The sequence below is a fragment of the Gymnogyps californianus genome, chromosome 3 (genome assembly GCF_018139145.2).
Source record: "Gymnogyps californianus isolate 813 chromosome 3, ASM1813914v2, whole genome shotgun sequence".
Taxonomy (NCBI): domain Eukaryota; kingdom Metazoa; phylum Chordata; class Aves; order Accipitriformes; family Cathartidae; genus Gymnogyps; species Gymnogyps californianus.
In genome coordinates, this window is record NC_059473.1 from 51,160,544 (window position 1) to 51,181,366 (window position 20,823).

The window sequence follows — 20,823 nt, forward strand, 5'->3', positions numbered from 1 at the left end:
AATATATAAATTTCAAACTCAAAATTAACTTTTTTGCTCCCACTACTTCTACTGGAATGTTTTTCCAAATATCTCATTCAGACTGGAAATTAGTAATCAAACTATTTTAGTTCTTTCGTATACATTTGTACTTGTATCAGTAGTTGACCTTTTGCCAAATCTTCCTTCAGCCCCGCTGGTACTCTGTAGCCCAAGTTTATTTACAGAGACCAGTTATATTCTCTCTTTCCTTCCTATTGCAAGGGTAAACAAGGCCAGCTCTTTTAGCCTCCTTCCCTGTTTACCACTAGGGAATGAAGAGCTTAAGTAAAAGAATCAGAATAATAAATAAAGAAGATGTTATCGTTTTCCTAATCCATATTAGGGATGCTATTAAACTCTGATATTACCAAATTGAAAAAGGATTTAAACGTTTTGTCAGTAAGTTCCCCATAGTAAAATGAATCCCCGTGTTCATCATTCTGTTGTACTAATTAAACAGTTTTAACTAAAATGGTCAGAAAGTACGCACAAGCTGTTTATCACTGCTGGCCTTTGAGCTTCAGTATACTCAAAGGACATGCTACTTTAGATGCGATAATTACTGAGTTCTTACATTTTTACTGAAGAGGCACAGAAGAGTTCCAACAGAGAATTTCACATTAATCAGAGCTAACAGGGTACTTATTATTAATAAAGCCATGATTATAATAGAAAAACATTTATTCAGTCCAACATTTGTAGGTACTAATTCCAAAAACTGTTTAAATTGATATCAGAAAGTTTAGTCTCAGCTCTTTAGGGAAATTCAAGAAAATTAATCATTTATCTGAGGCATAAGAAATGCTAAAGACTATTAACTATTCACCCACAAACAATAGCATATCCTCCATTCTTCTGCTTCCTAAGAGCTCAATAATTTTCCTGACATCTTTTCTTCTTACTTTTTAAAACTCTGATGGAAGATATTTCTTCATGAATTGGAAATGCCTTGAAACTGTAACACCAAAGACTTAAATGAACGTACAAAGATTTAACCGCAGAGAGAACACATTTGTAACTGAAGGGCAAATTATGGACAACTAATGGAATTTAATCTTCTGGGTGCCTTCTGCACAATTTCTCTCTCAAGTTTCAGAAGCACACACATGGTTCAGAAAAGCTAAGTAGCTCAAATCTCAGTTTTAAGACTAAAATTTCTATAAAGATCTAACACCGTCCAAGGGTGCTAGAAGAAAATAATATATACAAATATACACAATGGCATTATTGTAGCTTGCAATGGAAAAACTATGAGCCAGAAAGCAGATCACCTCAACAGTTACGCAATTTATGAGACTGTGATTACATCATGGAAAAATGTTCCTTATTAATACAACATACAAAATAAAATTAGTTATTCTTTAGCAGTATTTTTGCATATCTTCCACTTACTAGTACAGAAGTAGAAATGCAGATTCTACACAGTCAGCATTTAAAAACTACAGGCTGTTTCAGACAATCGATTTTTTGGAAAGTTGGAACCTTGCATCAACTATGGCCTTAGAACAAAAATTATAATAAAAATACTCAGTATGCACTCATAAAAAACTAAATTATTGAGAGACTATAGGGGATTTTATATATTTATTTTAGCTTTGTAATTCAGTTTTATGTATTCTTTCCTCTGTGTAGGTACTCAAAGGACAATCAAATAGTAATATCGAAGTGATGTAGGCTATGAAAATTTACTGTTCATCTTTTATGTATATATGTATGTTTATATATGTATATATAAAACATAAGTTTGTTTAAACTTATGGCAGACCATTATTTTTATGCCTCACAATTACTTTAGGATTCTGTGCACAAAATGGCACTATAGTACTATTCAGTATTCACTACAGTCAACTAATCTATATGCTTAAAATTGTAAGTCAAAAATACTCATCAGAATAGAAGTTTATTAGAACATCATAAAAGTTTGATTTTTTTTATTTCTGTTATTAAAAATATTACTAAATCTACATCAGAAAACAGTTTCTGGTCATTCTTCTCTGAATAATCTTTAAGTTTATCCATCCTTATGTCTTTGTAAGGTATACAAGATTGTTGGTTGGAAGAGAATGATGGCAATAAAGAATTAACTGGATTTATCTGACAAACTCACTCTGATAGCCTGCACAGCATGTCTTCCCTGTATCTGATAACAATTAAATCAATTGCTAGATATGAGTAAGAAGTTTCATGTAACACTGTGTAATTACAATGAAATTATCTTTACAGGTGAAATTAATCTTAACAAGTGAATTTTACAGGTTTTTTTTAAGACAAGTTGGAATCACTATACCGCAGACCTTCTGAATGCTGTACTAGGCTGAATGCAAAGCAAGTTACTTAATTTCTAACTTGCAAAAAGATCTTAGAAAGGGCCTACGTACAAAACCACAGCTTTTTTTGTATGTAGTGGTATATTCTAGTTGCTTAACCAATTACTGAGGCTATGCAGATCCCATTCTGAGTAGCCAGGAACAAATACAGACAACACGTAGACAGGCAGGAGCACACAGAGAACGCTGGGCTTGGCTCCCCAATGAAGCTTGAACTGCCAAGTACCACCATAGTGGTAGAAGCTGTACATTTTCTAGCAAACACTTCACATCATCTCACAACAACCAACTACCTTTTTGTTCCAGGTCACATGTATACAAATCACAAGTCTCTCCAACTTCTGAATTTGTAAGAGTTTATTAAAATAAATCAGTGACCACTTCAAGGGCATTCTTCTGAAGGCACACAAAGAGCTAGCAGTAGCTAGAGAAATTGTACACCTGAAGTTACACAAGTGCTTTGACAGTAACTAGAGACAAACTCTTTCCTGCTTATTTACACTATATTAACTAGCAGCGAAGAGCTAAGCTACTACATCCTTGATTTCTAGAAGAAAAGCTTAGTAATAATTACAGGAAATCCAACTCTTTTTTCTTCCTCCTATCTCATGATCCTGGTACAGCAAGCATCAAGTTCTGTAAAAACTACAACCAATAACTAAGGCAACTGTTCTCAAAGGATGCATTGTCAAGTTATAAAACCAAGATTTCAACAACTAAACTATGCTTTAAAAAGCCAATAAGCAATATAACTCTAAGATATATACAGCTATCTAAGTACAGAGCTACTTACATCACTTTACAGAACAATTGCATAGCACAGTTCCTCTCAAAAATCTGTTTTTCCAAGGAGTTTGAAAAGAATCACTGTTTTTTGATGTGGGGATATGTATGCATGTACATATATGTACATAGATACACATATGGATATATTTAATTTGGAAGAAAAACGGATGGGAAGGGGAGAGAGATGTCCTTACTGCTAATGCAAATTCTTTGAACGCTTTTCCCAGTACAGCTATTTTAACCCAGAAGCAACAAAACAACTTTGTGAAAACTGAAAAGGGAGAAGAGACATTTGTCTAAATATTCTGTTCTGAATAACGACTTGCACTTAATTTTCTTCATGGACTATGGCCCAATGAGGTTTTATTTAGAGGCCTGTATGTTCTAAGCAGCATTAAAATAATAAAGCTCAATTTGGAGAGCTTAATCTAATTAATGATACAAAGAAAAGCCACAGAAATACACAAGTGTTACTTCCATTTTTTGCTGTTCTGTACTTTCTTCCACTTTATATCACTTCAGTGTGCAAATGCCTCACTTGGATCCTGCACTCCTCCACTGCAACGGGACCTCTAAATTCTATTAGGGAGGAGTAACACAATTTCTTATTTTGTCAGTGATCAATGAAAACGGTTGGGGTAGATTTTGACAGGACTATTTTTCCTGAGTTGTTTTAAGAAACCGTTCAGACCACAGGAGTTCTAAATAGTTCTTCTAGTTAAATGAAACCATTCTCCCTCAAAAAGGTAGGTGTACAATAGAACAGAATACCCAATGGAGAACGCAACATTGGCATGCAAGCAAGGAGCTTTGCTTAAGGGGAAGAAAAAAAAAACGCAACTCCAAGTTAAAGACACTTCTATATGCAACAGAACTGGTTACACAGGTATGAGACAAACAGTAATTGAGATTAAGTACAGTCTCCAAAAGGTCTCTAAAGGGTCTCTAAGGATTCTCCAACTGACTTCTAAAGACATCCTAAGAGGAAAAAACACTGTCCAAAGAACTATGTCCCTCATAAAACTCACTACACAGTGTCTCAGGACTGACAGTACTGAATGAACAAGACAATTCAGATCTTAGATCTACGGCTTTATAATCCATACTAGTTTGGTATTTAACACAACCTTCTTCCACTCATACTCACTACAAATCAAGCCACCAAGTGGAACATACACTGCTTCCCTAAGAAGTATCTTGTCAAAAGCAATTCAGTGTGATCCAAGGGTAGCATCACATGAAATTTACATTTAAAGACGACCACAAGGATCAAAAAATAATTTAGGGACTAAAAAGATATACTTACATCTGGATATTCTTTTACAGGCACATATAGTTTCTCTTGTAACTGTACAATAGGTCCCACAGCATCTGGTAATTCTGCACTTCTCTTCTCCGTACTACCATTTAATGTGTCGTTATACATGTCTTTCCGTACTCTGCTAATTTCTGTGGGGGAAAAACGTATATTAGGTATTAAATACAGTAACAGATTATAATCTAGCATGACAGTCTTCTCTTTCTAACCTTTCCCAAATCTTAATGCCATTTTCTTCCTCTCTTCATGAGCATCATGGTAACTTGAAAGAAAAATCTACTTTGGTTTTATTTAGGTTTTTGTGGGTTTTGGTTTTTTTTTTTTTTTTTAAATTGCAGCACCCATCTTAAATGTTTTCTTTATGTCTGTAAATTTGCTGCCTACTCATCCTGTTTATGGAATTAAGCTATTGAAATAAAAATTATGCGCAGCTCCTTAGAACACTTACAAGATTGTTCATATCATTTAGAAGGTGTATAAACACAGTTCCTTCATGTATTTTTTATAACAAAGCATCTAGAAAGCAAAAAAATTAGAAATCTATATCTAACAAAAAAATACAAAAATGCATCTATACAGTACTATTTGCTAGTTATGAGATTAACTATAGCATTTGGAAATGAAAAGGTGCATCTTTCAGCAATGAGAAATCTGACAACTCAAGAGTGCAGTTACTGAGCACACGGTGTGACAACATAGCAGTAAATATTGTTCTACTGACTACCCCCAGTGAGGTAATGAAAAAATGAAGACAAGTATGGTATCAGAGACCTGGGCAACAGCTATATGCACCCAAAAGTCCTACTTCTTCATTGCAAAGTAATAAAAAACTCCTTGACAGCACCAGGGAATGTCACAAGTGGACTTAGAAGTACTGTTTCTACCAATTACACCTGTATTACCCACACCTTGAGGTATTTACTTGCAAGATGTAGTTGAGTAGTTATAAACAAGGTAGTTAAAAATGGACAATTTGATTCAAATGCAGGTTAGTTTCACTAAACTATCTGTCTGAGAATGGACACAAAGCTTTCTCTTATTTAACCAAAAAAAAAATATTTAACAAGAGGTTATATTTCATTTCTAGAACTGTTAAACTGGTATTTAAATTCCTGCTATAAGAATAAAAAACCCCCACATTTCATAACTTACGGAATCCCAACTAGTATAAAATTTTCTCAATGAGTTTATTCCAGTACCACTAAAGAATTACTTAAAATGACTGTATTAACCAAGTTCCAAACTGAAAACTAACATTTAAACAGGCATTGTTCCCAAAGCATTAAGACTTATGATAGCATGGGCTGTAACGCAAAAACAGATATCAATAATTCCAGTCTTTTACTTAGAATTGTTACAACTGCTTTCAAAATCTTCAGAATTAAAATGAAACTGAAAACAGAAATTTTATGTTTTCATCTGACCACAGGAAGCCACAGAAACAAGAAGTCACTTGAAACTCTAGCAGCAGACAAGAGACTAATATAATCTCTGTTTCATAATCAATTTCTTCTCTGGCAAATGATTTATAGCTGAGATTTCACCACTTGAAAAGCTAGGGGGGAGAGGGAGAGCATCAGAAATGATGAATCTCTGAAACGCAGCAGACCTAATTTTCAACCGAGTTAGTCTGAATTAATTCTAACAAACTTACTCTGCATATTCAAGTTGTTTCTCCACTGGAAACTGACATGCTCAATCATGTATACTATATAATGATTTGGTGGTTAACACCTGTTTCGAATGGAGAACACAAATTTTGTCATCATATAATCATAGCTCAAGGAAAAAATCCACAGCTGCTTCTACACTGACAATTTGGGCAACAGGTACAAAATCCTCAGAACTACAAGCAGTATTTATACTGGCTTCAGTATATAAAGAAATTCTTTAGCACAACTCTTTGAACAAATACTATTATCTTTTGGCAGTCTTTGTTTCCTTTTCATTCTCTTCAGATTTTCCATTAACTTACACTACACTGAAACAAGCAAGGCAGTCTGCCGAAGTACTGAAGCATAAGTAGCAACACAGTCATTTTTATTTATATTTGGCAGCTACAGAGTAGTTGCACTGAAAATTTCATTTTAAATTGTATCTTTCGTGTAGAATATAATCACTAGCATTAGATATCCTAGTTTTCACAGGAGAGAAAGAACACTTATTTTAATCTTCCCCTTGCAAATACTCGTACGTCACATTCATGACACTGTAGAGCTAAACATTCAGAACACGCACAGACAGTATGATAAGCTGACTTGAGGACTACCACTGAATTCTGGTTTAAGTGAAACCTAAGCCATCTATCACGCCTCAAATGTTATATAGAATGACAACACCTACCAACTCAAGATTTTCTACTCCACTATAGGACCAGACACCTGAATTTTAGTTTTATTTGCATATGTAGGTTTTTATCTTCTCTCTTTACATTCAAGCCACTGGTAACACTAACAAACATCAGGACAGGGACAGTCAGCTACATCAACTCAGCATTATCATCAGCTCCTCAAGTGCTACCATTTCTTCTGCTTCTTGGCATTTTATCTTCTCTCTTGCCTTAGATACTTTCCCTAAGGCCTCAGAAGAAGCATTCAGAAGCAACAGGTGAAATAAAAAGCATGTATTCCCAGTTTTTCTTTAACTGCTGATCAGGTCTCCAAACTCCCTTTCTGTATAATACACTATCTAGGAGCCTCTCTTTTAACTTATCTTGTATTTGGCAGAACTGAAGAACTACTGCTTAAATTATAAAATAATTAGATCAAATCTCCAGTTCACCCATTCTCTCTCACTTCTAACTATGGATAGAACACAACCTATCTTCCTTCCCAACTTGTTAGCCCAGCCGACCACAAGTATTCTCCCAAATACACAACTCTTGAAGTTATTTACCTGCTTAATATGCATCCTGTTTTTTTTCCAGACACTGCTGAATCTTTTTATACATCTTCAAGATTATTTTTTTCTTTTACACCTAACAGCAGTTCTCAGATACCTGCCTCTTGTTGAGACACAAAAAGTGTGATTAAACAAGAGTCCATACAAAAGCATTTAATTTTGATCACATAATCTTTCCTTTTATCATCTCCATTAAACCAAATTCAAGCTTCTTGAATTCCAGCTTCTTTGAACTCTCAAGCTAGTCTTGAGTATCTTGCAACTTTGCCACTCACTTTAAGCCGTTACACATATCTATAGAACTATCTGCTGCTGCATTTCCAGCACATCCCTCAAGAGTTTCAGAAGTGCAGTAAGACTCCAGAAAGCCTCACCAGCAGCACGTTAGAAAAGCTAAAAGCTCTACTCTCCTTTCACCTCTAGCAAGTATCTGGTTTATTCTGTTCCGAAATACTTAAAAATACTTAAAAATCTGAGGGCAGGAGCAGTACAAAAGTAGGAAGGTCACACCCTCAAAGCACACCTTTTTATTTTTTACCATTGAATCCACATATCATTAAAAATAAGAGGAACTCAAGTAAACAGCCTTTTATTTAGATTTCACATCATTTCTTACATACTACCAAGCAGATATCTCGTCCTCCCTTGCCAAGAGCTTCTTTGGCATGTCTCTCACGAAATCACGCTTCCCAAGTTCATTTGCAAGGCTTTAGCTCCTCCACATTTACAATTCTTTACAAGTTCTTCCACCATGATATCTCACAGGAAGCCAGCTGATTTAAAAACAAGGAAAGCTTTACTTTCAAAGCAAACATCTAAGTACAGTTCTACTTTACCTCTATCTTAACACCGCAGTGGTAATTATGTTGTATAACACTCTAGGGATTTAAAATAGAGTTAGTAAGGAGAGATACTTAATTATAATAGTAGCTATGGCTAAAAAAAGCATACAGCAGCTTCACCATACCTCCAAAACTGGTGAGCTCTGCAAATGCAGTAATAGGCCTCCCTTTGAAAAGATCTAAGTATCCATCTCTATTGCAGGTAGAAGCAGAAGCTCACATGAAGTAGTTCAAAATCCACATTATTCACTTTTAACAATACTCTGGTCTGTACGTTGTAAGTAGTAAGTTTAGCAGTAAGTGACAAATTTGTCTTGCTCACAGCAGGGCAGTGGAGGAATAGACTCAAAAAAAGACAAACTGGTTTCAGTATAATTATCTTGTTCCACCTTAACATGGCATGACATAGTCACCTATGGTGGCAATGACATGCATTCTGGTCCAGGAGAACATTTTTCTTCTTCTGTCCCTGAAAACTATGCAAGTAATGTAATCTTTTGTTTCCTTCATCTACAGATAGTATTTTTTCAATCTCTCTAACACCTAAGATATGATCTGAAGCAGGACACACTGTTTATACTGACCACATTTGCCTAGAGAGATGTACTTTTTTGATTTCTTCATGACACTTAACAATATTCTTGTCTTGAGCACATGAAGGACTGTGTTCAGATGAATGCTTGTCATCACATTAAAAACCACCAAGAAGTTACTGCTTTTCAGCTGTCAATTATCATTCCCTTAGAGAAAGTAAGGCTCTGCACGTGTGTTTAAGACTGTTGGACTGCAACGTAAAATGGGTTTACATAAACCACTCAGCAAGCATATTCAAAGTAGGAAATCACTGAAAAAGTTCAAATTCTTCCTCTCCCATCACTTTCAGAATTGCAAACCATCCTCATCCCCAGTGCCCACAGCTTTAGAATTTCTCATCATGAAGGCTGCTTCTAAATTACAAAGCTTTATCTTCTGAAAGAGCAGCAGACTTGGACACTGTTTTTAAACCAATGCATTCCTCATTGCAGTTTAAACTAGAACTAAGAATTTGAAGAACTGAAACAAATCTTCTGACGTTAACAATTTGCTCCAATTTAGCTACAGCCATCTAAACAGAGCTAAACTGATGCCACTTTCAGCCTATGTTGCTTTTGTAAGTCTAACGCAACATTAAGCCACCAATGTACACAGAATTTAATTCTTTAAACTGAAGAAAATAAGAAGTGTTTATCTGTCGCAGAAGAGCCACTTGTCTATCATTCTTGATTTTTACAATACATAGCAAATGGGGGTGGAACAAACCAACAGCCACAACCAGCAAGAGATTCAGAATGAATCAAAACACTAACCATCTTATAACACCAGTCAGCATGCTTCCTTAAGGAAGCAAAGCACCACACTCTTAAAGATTCTCAATCACAAGCTATTTCCATATAAAAAAAAAAGTTATGAGCAAATTTTTTAAAGTTAAAAATTCAAGATGTATGCTAAGAAAAACAGTTATGTTCATGTAGCTAAAAATCTACACGGTACTTGGATCTCAGTGATGCATAGAACATTCAGTTTCAGTTTTCTACTTTCTCACAGAAATCAAGTTATGCCCAAAATATCAATGACACCAAATTTTTTTACATACAGCATATTTTTAGGTATTTTGACAGGAAAAGTTCATTCTTACAATAAATTTGTTTCTTACAGACTATGGCCCTCAAAGCAAGCATAAATAATGCCTTCAATATTTCCACAATATTTTTTTGTGAAAAGTGAAAAATTCTGATAACTATCTAACAGAGACGACTTCAGTAAGTCCACTCAAATTCATGAGATCAGCATGCATTGAGCTGAGAAGGCAGGCAGGGAAAACAACTGATTCAAGTCCCTCTCATTCTTTACTACTAAGAAGTTTGTTTGCTTTTTAATGTGAAATGCAATGAAATGCATGCAAAAAGTTAATAATTTTGTAAAATATTTTTACTGCACACAACTGCTGCTGGATCATCAATTTAGGAATTTAAGAGGTAAAACAAGAACCAAAACAATGTGACATCACCCCATTTATGCAGTAAATTGATCAGCACTCTCTCTCAGAAGAAATGAAAAAGAATCTGTAAGTTCTGGACACCACCACTGAGAATATGGCATACAAGTCATGCAGCAGTGTCACCTCCAAAAAAAAAAAGTGTTTGCATTTCAAATTTCAATTCATCTTTTAATGCCTTGGAAAAAACTCTAGTTTCTTCTCCTTTGTTCCTCTGAGCCCAATCTAGCAGTACACTTTCGATGATTAAACTGTCAGTCCAATGATAAGTGGAGAGCACTTTCAGCAATTTGTCAGCACTCTCAGTATCAAAATACAGTCATTTCTTTTTGCAAGAAGAGCCTGCAAAACTCCTTCTGTTGTGGGCAGTTGTAAGGTTTGCATCAAACTGACTTCAAAACCATACAGAGCACACTCATCTGTTCTCATTGTATAAATGTCAACAAAAAGCTTTTAAGTGCTTTATTATTGGTGGAACACTGCAACTCATGTGTTTTCTAATCTAGCAGCTTTAGTATGCTCACTTGGCAAAGAAATAGTTGTTTTTATTCTTCACAATTTTAACAGTCTTCACTGTTAACACCAGTGCTGTTTGCTACTATTGCTGATAGAGCAGAAATAGCAACACTAGCAAAAAACCAAGTCATTTTTAATATTGCGCCACATGGACCTGTACCCCGCATGCATCATCAGTGTATAGACTAAAATGCTGGCAAGCACTTACTCTACCCACCCCCTGCTATTAATCAGTGAAATGCCTGAGCATCAGGCAAACAAGATTCCTATCATCTGTCCTTCAGAAACCAATACAGAGTAAAAAAATAAAAATTTAGACAAACATGATCAAGCATCAAAGCTAATAAAACAGACAGTCCACTTTGACATTTTTTCATACATCAGCAGTTTTGGTTTAGAGTATGACATTGAACTCTGACATAATTAAATGGCAAATTTAAAACAGTCATGCATTTGCTTCCACTTACTAAAACTTGCATTTACATTATTTAATACAATGTATGTCAGAACAGCCAGAACAGGTCTGATCAAAAGTCCATCAACCCTGCATTACATCTGACAGTGGTAATCTGCATTCACTTAAGAAAATAATATGAAGAAGATTAAATACAGTCTCCTCATTTTCTTGGTAAACTCATAAAGCTGTACATTTGAGATGAAGTCCTATGTCTCCTCATATCCCAGTACTACACTCCAAAAAACCTAAAAACCTTTAACATAAAAATCAGTTTAGAAGTTCCTAAGAGGATAGTTGAACAAGCCTTTCAGCAGTCTACTTGATATCTTCAACTAACATCATCTAGCAACTAACATACACTATCCATCCACATCCAAATGAGTATCTTTGTGAAACCAAAAGCTTCTTGAGGTAATTAGCCGATAGACAGAAAACAGTACAACTAAACCAAACTTTTAAGAGTCAAGGAAAATTAAGTGTTTCAAAAGCCAACATTAAAAACCAGGAAAATTAATCCAGAATATTCATCTCTTAAATCTCAGCATTAGATCAAGCTTACACAGTAACTCAGTTAAAGTAAATGAACGTATACTGTTCTGCTTGTTACAAAATTTCCTTACAACATGGGTGTCGTGGTTTAACCCCAGCCAGCAGCTAAGCACCACACAGCCGCTTCCCCCTCCCCCTCCCAGTGGGGTGGGGAGGAGGAAAGGGAAAGGAAAAAAAAAAGTAAAACTCATGGGTTGAGATAAGAACAGTTTAATAACTAAAGTAAAAATACGCTACTAACAGAGTAAGAATTATTGTAATGAAAAAGAATACAACAACAACAAAAAAAGAAATAAGAAAAGAAACCAGTGATGCACAATGCAATTGCTCACCACCCACTGACCGATGCCAGAGCCACGACCCGCCCCTCCCAGCCAACTCCCCCCTGTTTATATACTGGGCATGACGTTCTATGGTATGGAATACCCCTTTGGCTAGTTGGGGTCAGCTGCCCCAGCTATGCTCCCTCCCAGCTTCTTGCACACCTGCTTGCTGGCAGAGCATGGAAAACTGAAAAATCCTTGGCTTAAGACAAGCGCTACTTAGCAACAACTAAAACATCAGAGTGTTATCAGCAGTATTCTCACACTAAATCCAAAACCCAGCACTGTACCAGCTACTAAGAAGAGAGTTAACTCTGTCCCAGCCGAAACCAGGACAATGGGTTAGATTAACAGTGTCAAGCTCTTCATTTTCCACTAGTAAAGTCCATCAGCACAGCACAACTGCTGAAGCAGATTTGGTGGCTCACATTCATGTCAGGCTTAATTATTACACTTTCAAAAATCTTCTAGTCTAGCTCCCTTTAGTAGCAAGATGCCCCCAAATACTTAGTCACAAGTAGCACAGTTATGCGTAGGTCAAGCTGCTAAATCTACTTCAGGTTTTTGGTTGGTTGGTTTTTCCATACCCAGTAGTGTGAATCAAATTTTTGGCAGCTAACCATAATAATAAATGACCTGGATATCTTTCATGTGGGAGAATCAGCAGTAATACAATTCTGTACAAACTACTAATCATGATCAGAAAGATGAAAGAAAGGAGCCATCCATTCTATGAGATTTAAAGAACAAGAACGTTACTTGTTGCTATTTAAAAACATCAGCTTAGTATCAGCTCAGACAGAACTTCCATGGTTTTAGTTCCCCAGGTGTGTATTTTTTAAACAGAAATCTTTCACCTCAGTTTACTGTCTGGTTTTGAAATTGCTCTTTGTGAACAATGCAGACTGGTCTGCAATGGACCTTCTCTACCCAGACACTATTCCACGCTCCCTACATTCAAATCCATCCATTCACAACAGTCAATTGCTGTCCAATTTCTACAGGTATCTTCAGCATATCCAATAAATTGTATTTATGAGTCATGTAATGGGAAGCTCTCCAGTTAAAGCCAGAAGGACATTCTCTCAAAAAGTATACTGAGCACTTCAGAAAACAACAGCCTAACTCACATTAGAATCCCCTCAGTATCAGCAAAGAAATCCCACACCCTACGCTATCCTGCCAGTATGTGCAAGGAGTGCCTAAAAGGCAAGATGCAATTTTACAACCTTTAAAACAAGACAAACTAATTGAAACTAACTCCTAGTTGAGACCCTCCAAAATAATCAGTTTTGAAGTTTAGTGGAGAATTAAAATTCTGATGGAGTTATCTAAATTTCAGTTTTGTTTATTCTTGGAACTGAGAGGAAATCAAACTGTGAAAACTACTAAAAAAAAACCTACTAGAAAGAACTAGATAGCAGCACCATTAGAGTCTTTCCTGCTTTCCAAGGGTGCATCTTAACACTCACCATTTACAAAGAATAATGTAAAGCACATGTAGGTTATTTTCTTAATCTTTTGGAAACCACCCACAACCATCCTCCACAGAGTTAGCAATTATAAGAAAACATTCCATTGGTTAATGCACTCTTTGTCTTTTGTATGAAAGGAGTGAGGGCATTGTTTTTTACCTCCATGATCATCCAAAAATAATTAACTATTCGCTAACACAGTAATGTCATGGGAGTCCTCTCCCTATTTTACTAATCGTTTTAAGGCCAAAGTAAATTTCCCACACCTTCCACATACAAAGGCAATTTGAGGGAACACAAAACTTCGCAGCTAATACAAAGTATTTCAGGAATTGTTGGAAAGTGAAGATGCACTTATGTCCTCTGTCAATTTTTCACATAGCTTTGCATCAGTCTTTTCCTTGTCATAAAACTGAATCCTCCACAGTATATGCACACAGTGATTACCTGATACATTAAAAAAGCTAGATATCTGGACCATACATACATAGTCAGTGAGTTAAAGGAAAAAAATTAGTCAGCATTAGCTGATTAGTCATGAAGAATTAACATAATACATTCTTTGTTTAAAAAAAATACTGTACTGCTATTGAGATGCTGATGAAGATGCTTTATAGTCACAGAAACCTGGAATTTGGCACTAAGTTTTTTGTACCTGAGACATCTAAAAAACCTGTGATCATTGGTAATCAACCAAGGAATTTGCCTAATACTGCAAGATACGACACATCAAAAACTGAGAAAGCAAACATATCTAATCATAAGCAAATGACTTCATTATAAAGTGAACATCTATAATTCTAACCTGCTAGCACATCAAAACAAAGCTATTCCAGTATTTGTAAAAGCAATGTCTCTACATATACAAAGTAATTTTGTAAGAGGCTGACCTGATGGCTTTCATCACTTCAACTGGAATCTAATCCATTTGAATAGGACTGACTAGTTCCTCTCATTCCCAATTTACTTTTTTTTTTAAACTGATCATGTACGACAGTAATACAATCCCACTTTTAAACACGCTGCTTCCTATCACACGGTATTGTTTTACACAGTGCCCTACCCTGGCTCTGTCAGCATTTTATTCACAAGACTGCAAGAAAGTAACAATTTTTGGTTGACAAGTATCAACACTGACATTGACAAGTTAGTCATCTACCACCTTAAATACATTAACTATTGCACTGCTCTGACATTAAATACATTATCAAGATGCACTATGCAAATTCAAACTAACTTTTAAGTATTGGAAGACTTCCCAGAGTTAGGCAGTACATAAACACAATCTCTACTTTACCACAGTCTCTACTTAACCAAATACATAAGCAACACCATAGCTTAAGAAATTTGTTAACACAGCTGACCAAACTCCAGCCCTGAATTAAGTATTACCCATCTGTGTTAAAAGATTATACATGTCCAACATATCTTTTAGCTTATCTTTATTAAGTTACAAAGCTTAATTATCACAGATATCAATTCTTAATTTAGCAGTAGTCAAATATTCCTGCATGTGATAAACTGATAGATTTATCCATTACATTGCTGATGAACCAACATACAAAGTTGGTTTAGATGTGGCTTTAGTAGCAGAGAAGACTTCAAAGGAGATGGCCATCAAATCAAATTATAAACCTTGAACAAACAGAAGAACAACAAATTTTATTTAAGCTTAGATTTCAAAACAGGTGACTGATGGAACTTGGAACTTGTTAGCAAAATCATCTGAAAAGAAGAGGTCAAAGATGAATGTTGGAAAGAGAAAAACTGGGAACTCTGAGTTGGAAGTACAATAACCAAACATGCACTCATGCAGGAAAAAGCTCCAAAATTTAGTTCAAGAATAAATATTCCAGCCACACACATTAGTCCATTTGTGCTACTACACCAAATTTCAGAAATGTTGAAGAACTTAAAATACCAGCGTGAAAATCTGTAAAGCATACTACAAGTTTACCAAAGTTAGACAGTGCTAGGCTAACATAATAACTATGACAGTGCTTAAGAAAACAGAGCAGTGCTAAATTGAGTTTCCCATGCAACACTCTGTACGGAATTTAACTAAAAGAATGGTGATTCCTAGAAAAGCTCTTCAAGGTATAAGCTAAAACAAAGTGACAATAGCTGTGCTAAAAGTAGAACTAAATAAAAGGAGGTTGACCAAAGGTGATGGAAAACCTCATAAAGGGTGAACTGAATAATCTCTAAAAATGAATTAAAGTGGAATCTCACTCTGAATTGTTAATGCTGCAAAACTAGGAGGTTCCCCGCCCCCTCCAATGAAGAATGTTCTGTTTGACACTGGCAGGATACAAAACCCGTTATCAATCACACACTGACCAGGAGGGACCCAAGCAGTGACAGCAGTGGAAGAGCAAATATCTTAATTGATGTAGCTTTGTATGGTATTTTCAATAAAGAATGGAAGAATTGCATGAACAACTCTGTTAAAATGCTGTATAGAATTTTGGTCATCCTCATTCAGAAAAAATACTGAAGATATAAAAGGATATTTGGATTACGTAAAAAAGGACAGCCACTGACAGGAAAAAATAAAGAGGCTGGCTTGGGGGAAAAAAAAAACCCAAAACCGAGAGAAGTTTGCTCATTATCAGTATACTGACAACTGCCACCAGAATAAGAGTTAAAAGGGCAACATGTGCTGTAAAATTAAACAGATTTTAAGTGGCCACAAGTAAGTGTAACAGTTAAAAAGAAAATTCTGAATTTGAGACACATGATTTTGGAAGAACCCACCATAGCAAATTATGATTTCGGTGGGGGAAAAAATTGTTAAATCAGAACATGATCTGTTTTCAGATAACATGTATGATACATAGCTTGGGATAGGAATTCCTTACCAAGAGAGTCTTCAAATTACAACAAATTAGACAGGTCACACACCAAGAAGAAAATAATTCTGTATGCAGATGGTTTATCAAACTGCCGTATGACCCAGACTTATCATACGTACAGTACGATTAAGTTCTTTATTTCAAGCACCAGTCTTAAAAAGAATCCATTAAGAACACTACATATGCTAATAAGTACAGTTCTACCTTACTGCAAATTGTAATTTGTTATACAAGCACAATCAGTGACAGAAATTTATATGAGAGAAATACAGCAAGTAAAAAATTTTATTAACACCATTAAATACTGTAACCAAGGCGTTGAAAGGACAAAAAAATGCTTGTATTTATGCTAGGTAGTACATACAGAAAATACCACTACTTAAAAACTGTCACTGAGTTCCTCTATTACAACTGTTAAACAACTTCAATTTCACATTGAAGTGATTAAGATAACCAGTCAGCTTTGAAAAGCTGCTTGTTTTTCATCAACCTAGAGGAAAAAAAAGTGTGCTTGAATTCACTGCAAACACATACACCTGAATAATCTTCTAAAAGATAAATATACCTATGTAAACATGGTTCTCCAGGGAACTGTAATCTGGCAACAATCAAACTAAATCTTACATGACTGAGGCCCAACTTCAAGGTTAAAAAATAAAAAAACAGGCTGTTTGTAATTGTCATTTTTACTAAACCTGAGTATTTTTCCAGACTTGAACATAAGTTAAACTGAAGAGACATATTAGTATACTAATCTTACTGTTATCCATCCTTTTGTACCGCGCATTAGTTCAGCCATCTGACTCGACACATTACCAGCAGGCAGGAAATCAGCAAGGCAACTAACTTTTTCTAAACATGCACAGCCAGCAAAATTTTAATGAAGAGAATCAGCTACCACTAAAGCATCAACCTCTGATAAAGTGAGAAACAAGAACATTGCTACTTAGGTTTCTTTTACTGCAATGAAAGGTACTAGCTGTTATTTGCCCTATTTTATTTATTGTTATTCCACATAGTCAACAGAATGTTCAATCTAATTTGCAGTTGCGTATACTAAAACATACTTAGCCCATCTTTCAAAGTTTCATTTCTTCAAGAAAAAGTAAAGCTCTTCAACTACAAAAAAACTCCATTGAGAGTATTTTTATACTATAACAAAATCCCGTTGACTATCAGAGGTACAGGTAGATTTACAATCTTTTTGCTCCTTTACATGATAAACAGATACTCACTTTCCAAAAACTACAGTGTAATCTGCTCTATTAGGTGGATTCTTATTGCGATAAACACAGAACCACGCTCACTCCCTTCAACCATAACGGAGCTTTCACTAAGAATAACAAGACTGTAGATGGCCTGCCTACTCTGTAAACAGTAGTAAATATTTGGTTAGCGATACTACTCTTACTTCTATAAGTAATCAGAATAAAATAGAGTAGGCTGGGCCTTCCAATCATCCTTCTTTTCTGTTTTATGCACAATACGTGATTTGCATGTAACATCAGGCCCCCATTAGGCAAGATCTGCCTTGACAGGTGAGGTAGCCATATTCAAAACTGCACTCAGAGTAATTTTGGTCAGTACAAGTCAAAACTACCTTGAAGATATCTTTGTAAAGGTACATCACTTTACAGGTACATCAAAGGTAACTTAGGCATTTTGCCACAAGACTCCAAGTGGCATGGTTATGTAGGCTGTCACAACAGCAATCAATTAAAACCTAATAAAGGATAGGCTGTGGTTTTGTTTTAAAGACATCAATTGCGCTCTCTTCAGGAATGTGAAGAGGTTAGTATTTCTTGATAAATTACTACTTACTTTTTTGGAGTTGCACAATGTAACTATCCTGGGAACTATGACAATATTCTCATATACCCTTGATTCCGAAATACATAGCAAAAATGCCATTATTAATTGAAATAATTCTTCAGATTTCTAATCCACAATTATTATTACTAATCAGTAACAATAATTATTACCATTACCAGATATTTAGGCCTTGCCTTGAGATAATGCATCAATAAGACATCACCTTCAAGAATAAGCACAGTGCTTCTTTATATAAATAAATATATGTTGCCTTGGTCTATACCTTATTACTTCTTTAAGTTAATATTCTCTTGTTCAACACCAAGAGGTATTTTCTAAAAAATCTGAAGGAATCGCACTTTTCTGAGAAGTAGACATTTATGAACAATCTCATGAAACACCATAAAGAAATCAAAGAGAGTGCTTGCAAATGGGATTTTTTCTCCCCTAAAATACTCGAAACAATTGACTCTAGAATCCATATCCCAAGCTTGACTATTTGTTACAACACTCAGTGCATATGTTTAACTTCGAAGTTGAAAACTGAACATACTTATAGCATGCTTTGGTGTATTTTACCAAAAAAAGGAAACATGACTTTACAATGGACTTGAGGGCACAACAGTCTGTTTAATAAGCATTCAGACCCTTTATGAAATAAATCTCCTCTACATAGATGATTTTTTTTGTTTGTTCGGTGGATTTTTCTTTGGTTTTGCAAGAAGTTTGAGACAGCAAAATCCAGCACAATATGCACACACAGCATAACAAAACCACAGATGTGTCAAGCAATGTATTTAAGATAACTGACAAGTTTTCAGATAATTGTGACTATTATCCATGAAGCAAAAGTATGATCATTTTTTCTTCTTCCTTACTCATCCCTTGTTTCCTTAATAAGCTCATCATTATTCTACAAGTCATCTGTGACAGTCACTCAAATCCAGTAGCAAGATGGTAGGATACTGCACCTTTCACAGAGACAGGTCTGGTCCTTACTCCTTTGCAAAAAAAAGTTCAGAGAACTGCTGCCTGAGATCCCCCAGTATTAGAAACATCACTCTTCCTATGAGAAAAAAAGCATGCCTGAAAGTCCTCATCTGTGTGCATCTTATGGATCAGTTTTACTGCCACAAAACAATTGTGCTCATATCTGGCAACTTGCTAAATTCAACCAGTCAGCTAAGCTAGCATTTTTACATTCAAAGACCTCTGCCACATGAAATAAGGTATTAACTGACAGCAGAAGAACATACTGTCCAGCAGCAGAGGAGGAATGAGACAATTTGCCTCTGGGTTTCACAGGTATTTCCTTACAGCAAAAGCATGGCAAGACTCCAAAACTCTGGGTTTACTCCAGGCTCTGGAAAGCAGTTTCCTCTAGCAGACATATGCTTTTGCCCATTTTCCTCATCCCAGACCCTCTCCTACTCCCAAACTGTCTTTTCTTCATACTCAAGTCCCATTTTTTACCTATGGAAGATATGATTCTTCATTCCTTCAGTTCTTCAATCAGTTCTAGTTCCCACCCAACATTCCCTTATACCTCCAAACAGTCCACAAACCATGAAGGATGGCTACATCACCAGACTTTTTTTGTCCAAACACAGCATCTTCCTGACTGTTTTTAAAAATCAAAAACATTTCCTTCTTAAGTGCTGAAATTTCAGAAGAAAGCAAAGCAATTGCTCACAGCACAGGAAAGTGAGTCCGTTCTCTCAAGTCCATTCCCCAGATCCACAGAAACTGACAGCTGCAACTACATGGCCTTCTCAGGTTGGAGTAAAGCATGCCTATCCACAGTAAGATAGCTCAATAAGAGAAATTGGATGGAGGTGCAGCACATACTTAGCAGGATAGTCTTTTTAGACATTTAAGTGCTCAAATGCAAACATGCCATCTGTCTCATTTGAATCTAGGCAGACTGCTAGACAAAATGATAAAAGCACTTGCTTTAGCAACCTCTCAGAACGAATTTTTTAAGAAGTGTACTTTTTGTTTTAAAATGCTAAGACTTTCCCCCCACATTCATTCTTGAAAACGTTTTCACTCTTTTAATTGAAGCTTTCAGTGTAGTTCAGCCTAAACCATACACTTGGCATGAAAAGTTTTAAAGTTGCATACAACACGAGGTCATTTAGTGGAATACATAATGCAACCTTAATCATAAGTTGTATCAGAGCTACTTAAAAGATATATGACAGCATGGCACATTCCAGAGGTCGTATCTGCAGCTCTAAATTACATAATTCACATACTTCTTCAGAAACATCCATATTCTGGATGACTGAAATAGGATTTCAATTTATGCACTAAAAATACTGGGATTGCTGGTATCATATTAACAGTGTATTTCTTTTCAGTGGGATAGTGTTCAGTACCAGGTACTACAGTGAAAGATAACATCACATTTGCTAGCCTGCCCAGAAACTCACTATCTCAATTTTGTTTCATGGTTTATCTTACACATCATAAGGAGAACCGCCCCCCCCCCCAAAACCAAACCATACACAAACAACCCTCCCCACTCTCCCCCCCAAAAAACACCGCCACCACTACGCTAAGATGTATTTCAAATTTAAACACAGAGTATCAAAATGGAACCA

At 35.7% G+C, this 20,823-nt stretch overlaps 1 protein-coding gene across 10 annotated transcripts in view; it reads right to left on the bottom strand.

Moving 5' to 3' along the window:
* QKI (QKI, KH domain containing RNA binding) overlaps positions 1 to 20,823 on the bottom strand; it is a 167,973-nt gene that overhangs the window by 123,974 nt on the left and 23,176 nt on the right. For all 10 annotated transcript variants that reach the window (XM_050894275.1, XM_050894273.1, XM_050894271.1 and 7 more), the window contains exon 2: positions 4,441 to 4,583. In XM_050894275.1, the coding sequence (XP_050750232.1) occupies positions 4,441 to 4,583 (143 nt within the window). The remainder of the gene's footprint in view (positions 1 to 4,440; positions 4,584 to 20,823) is intronic.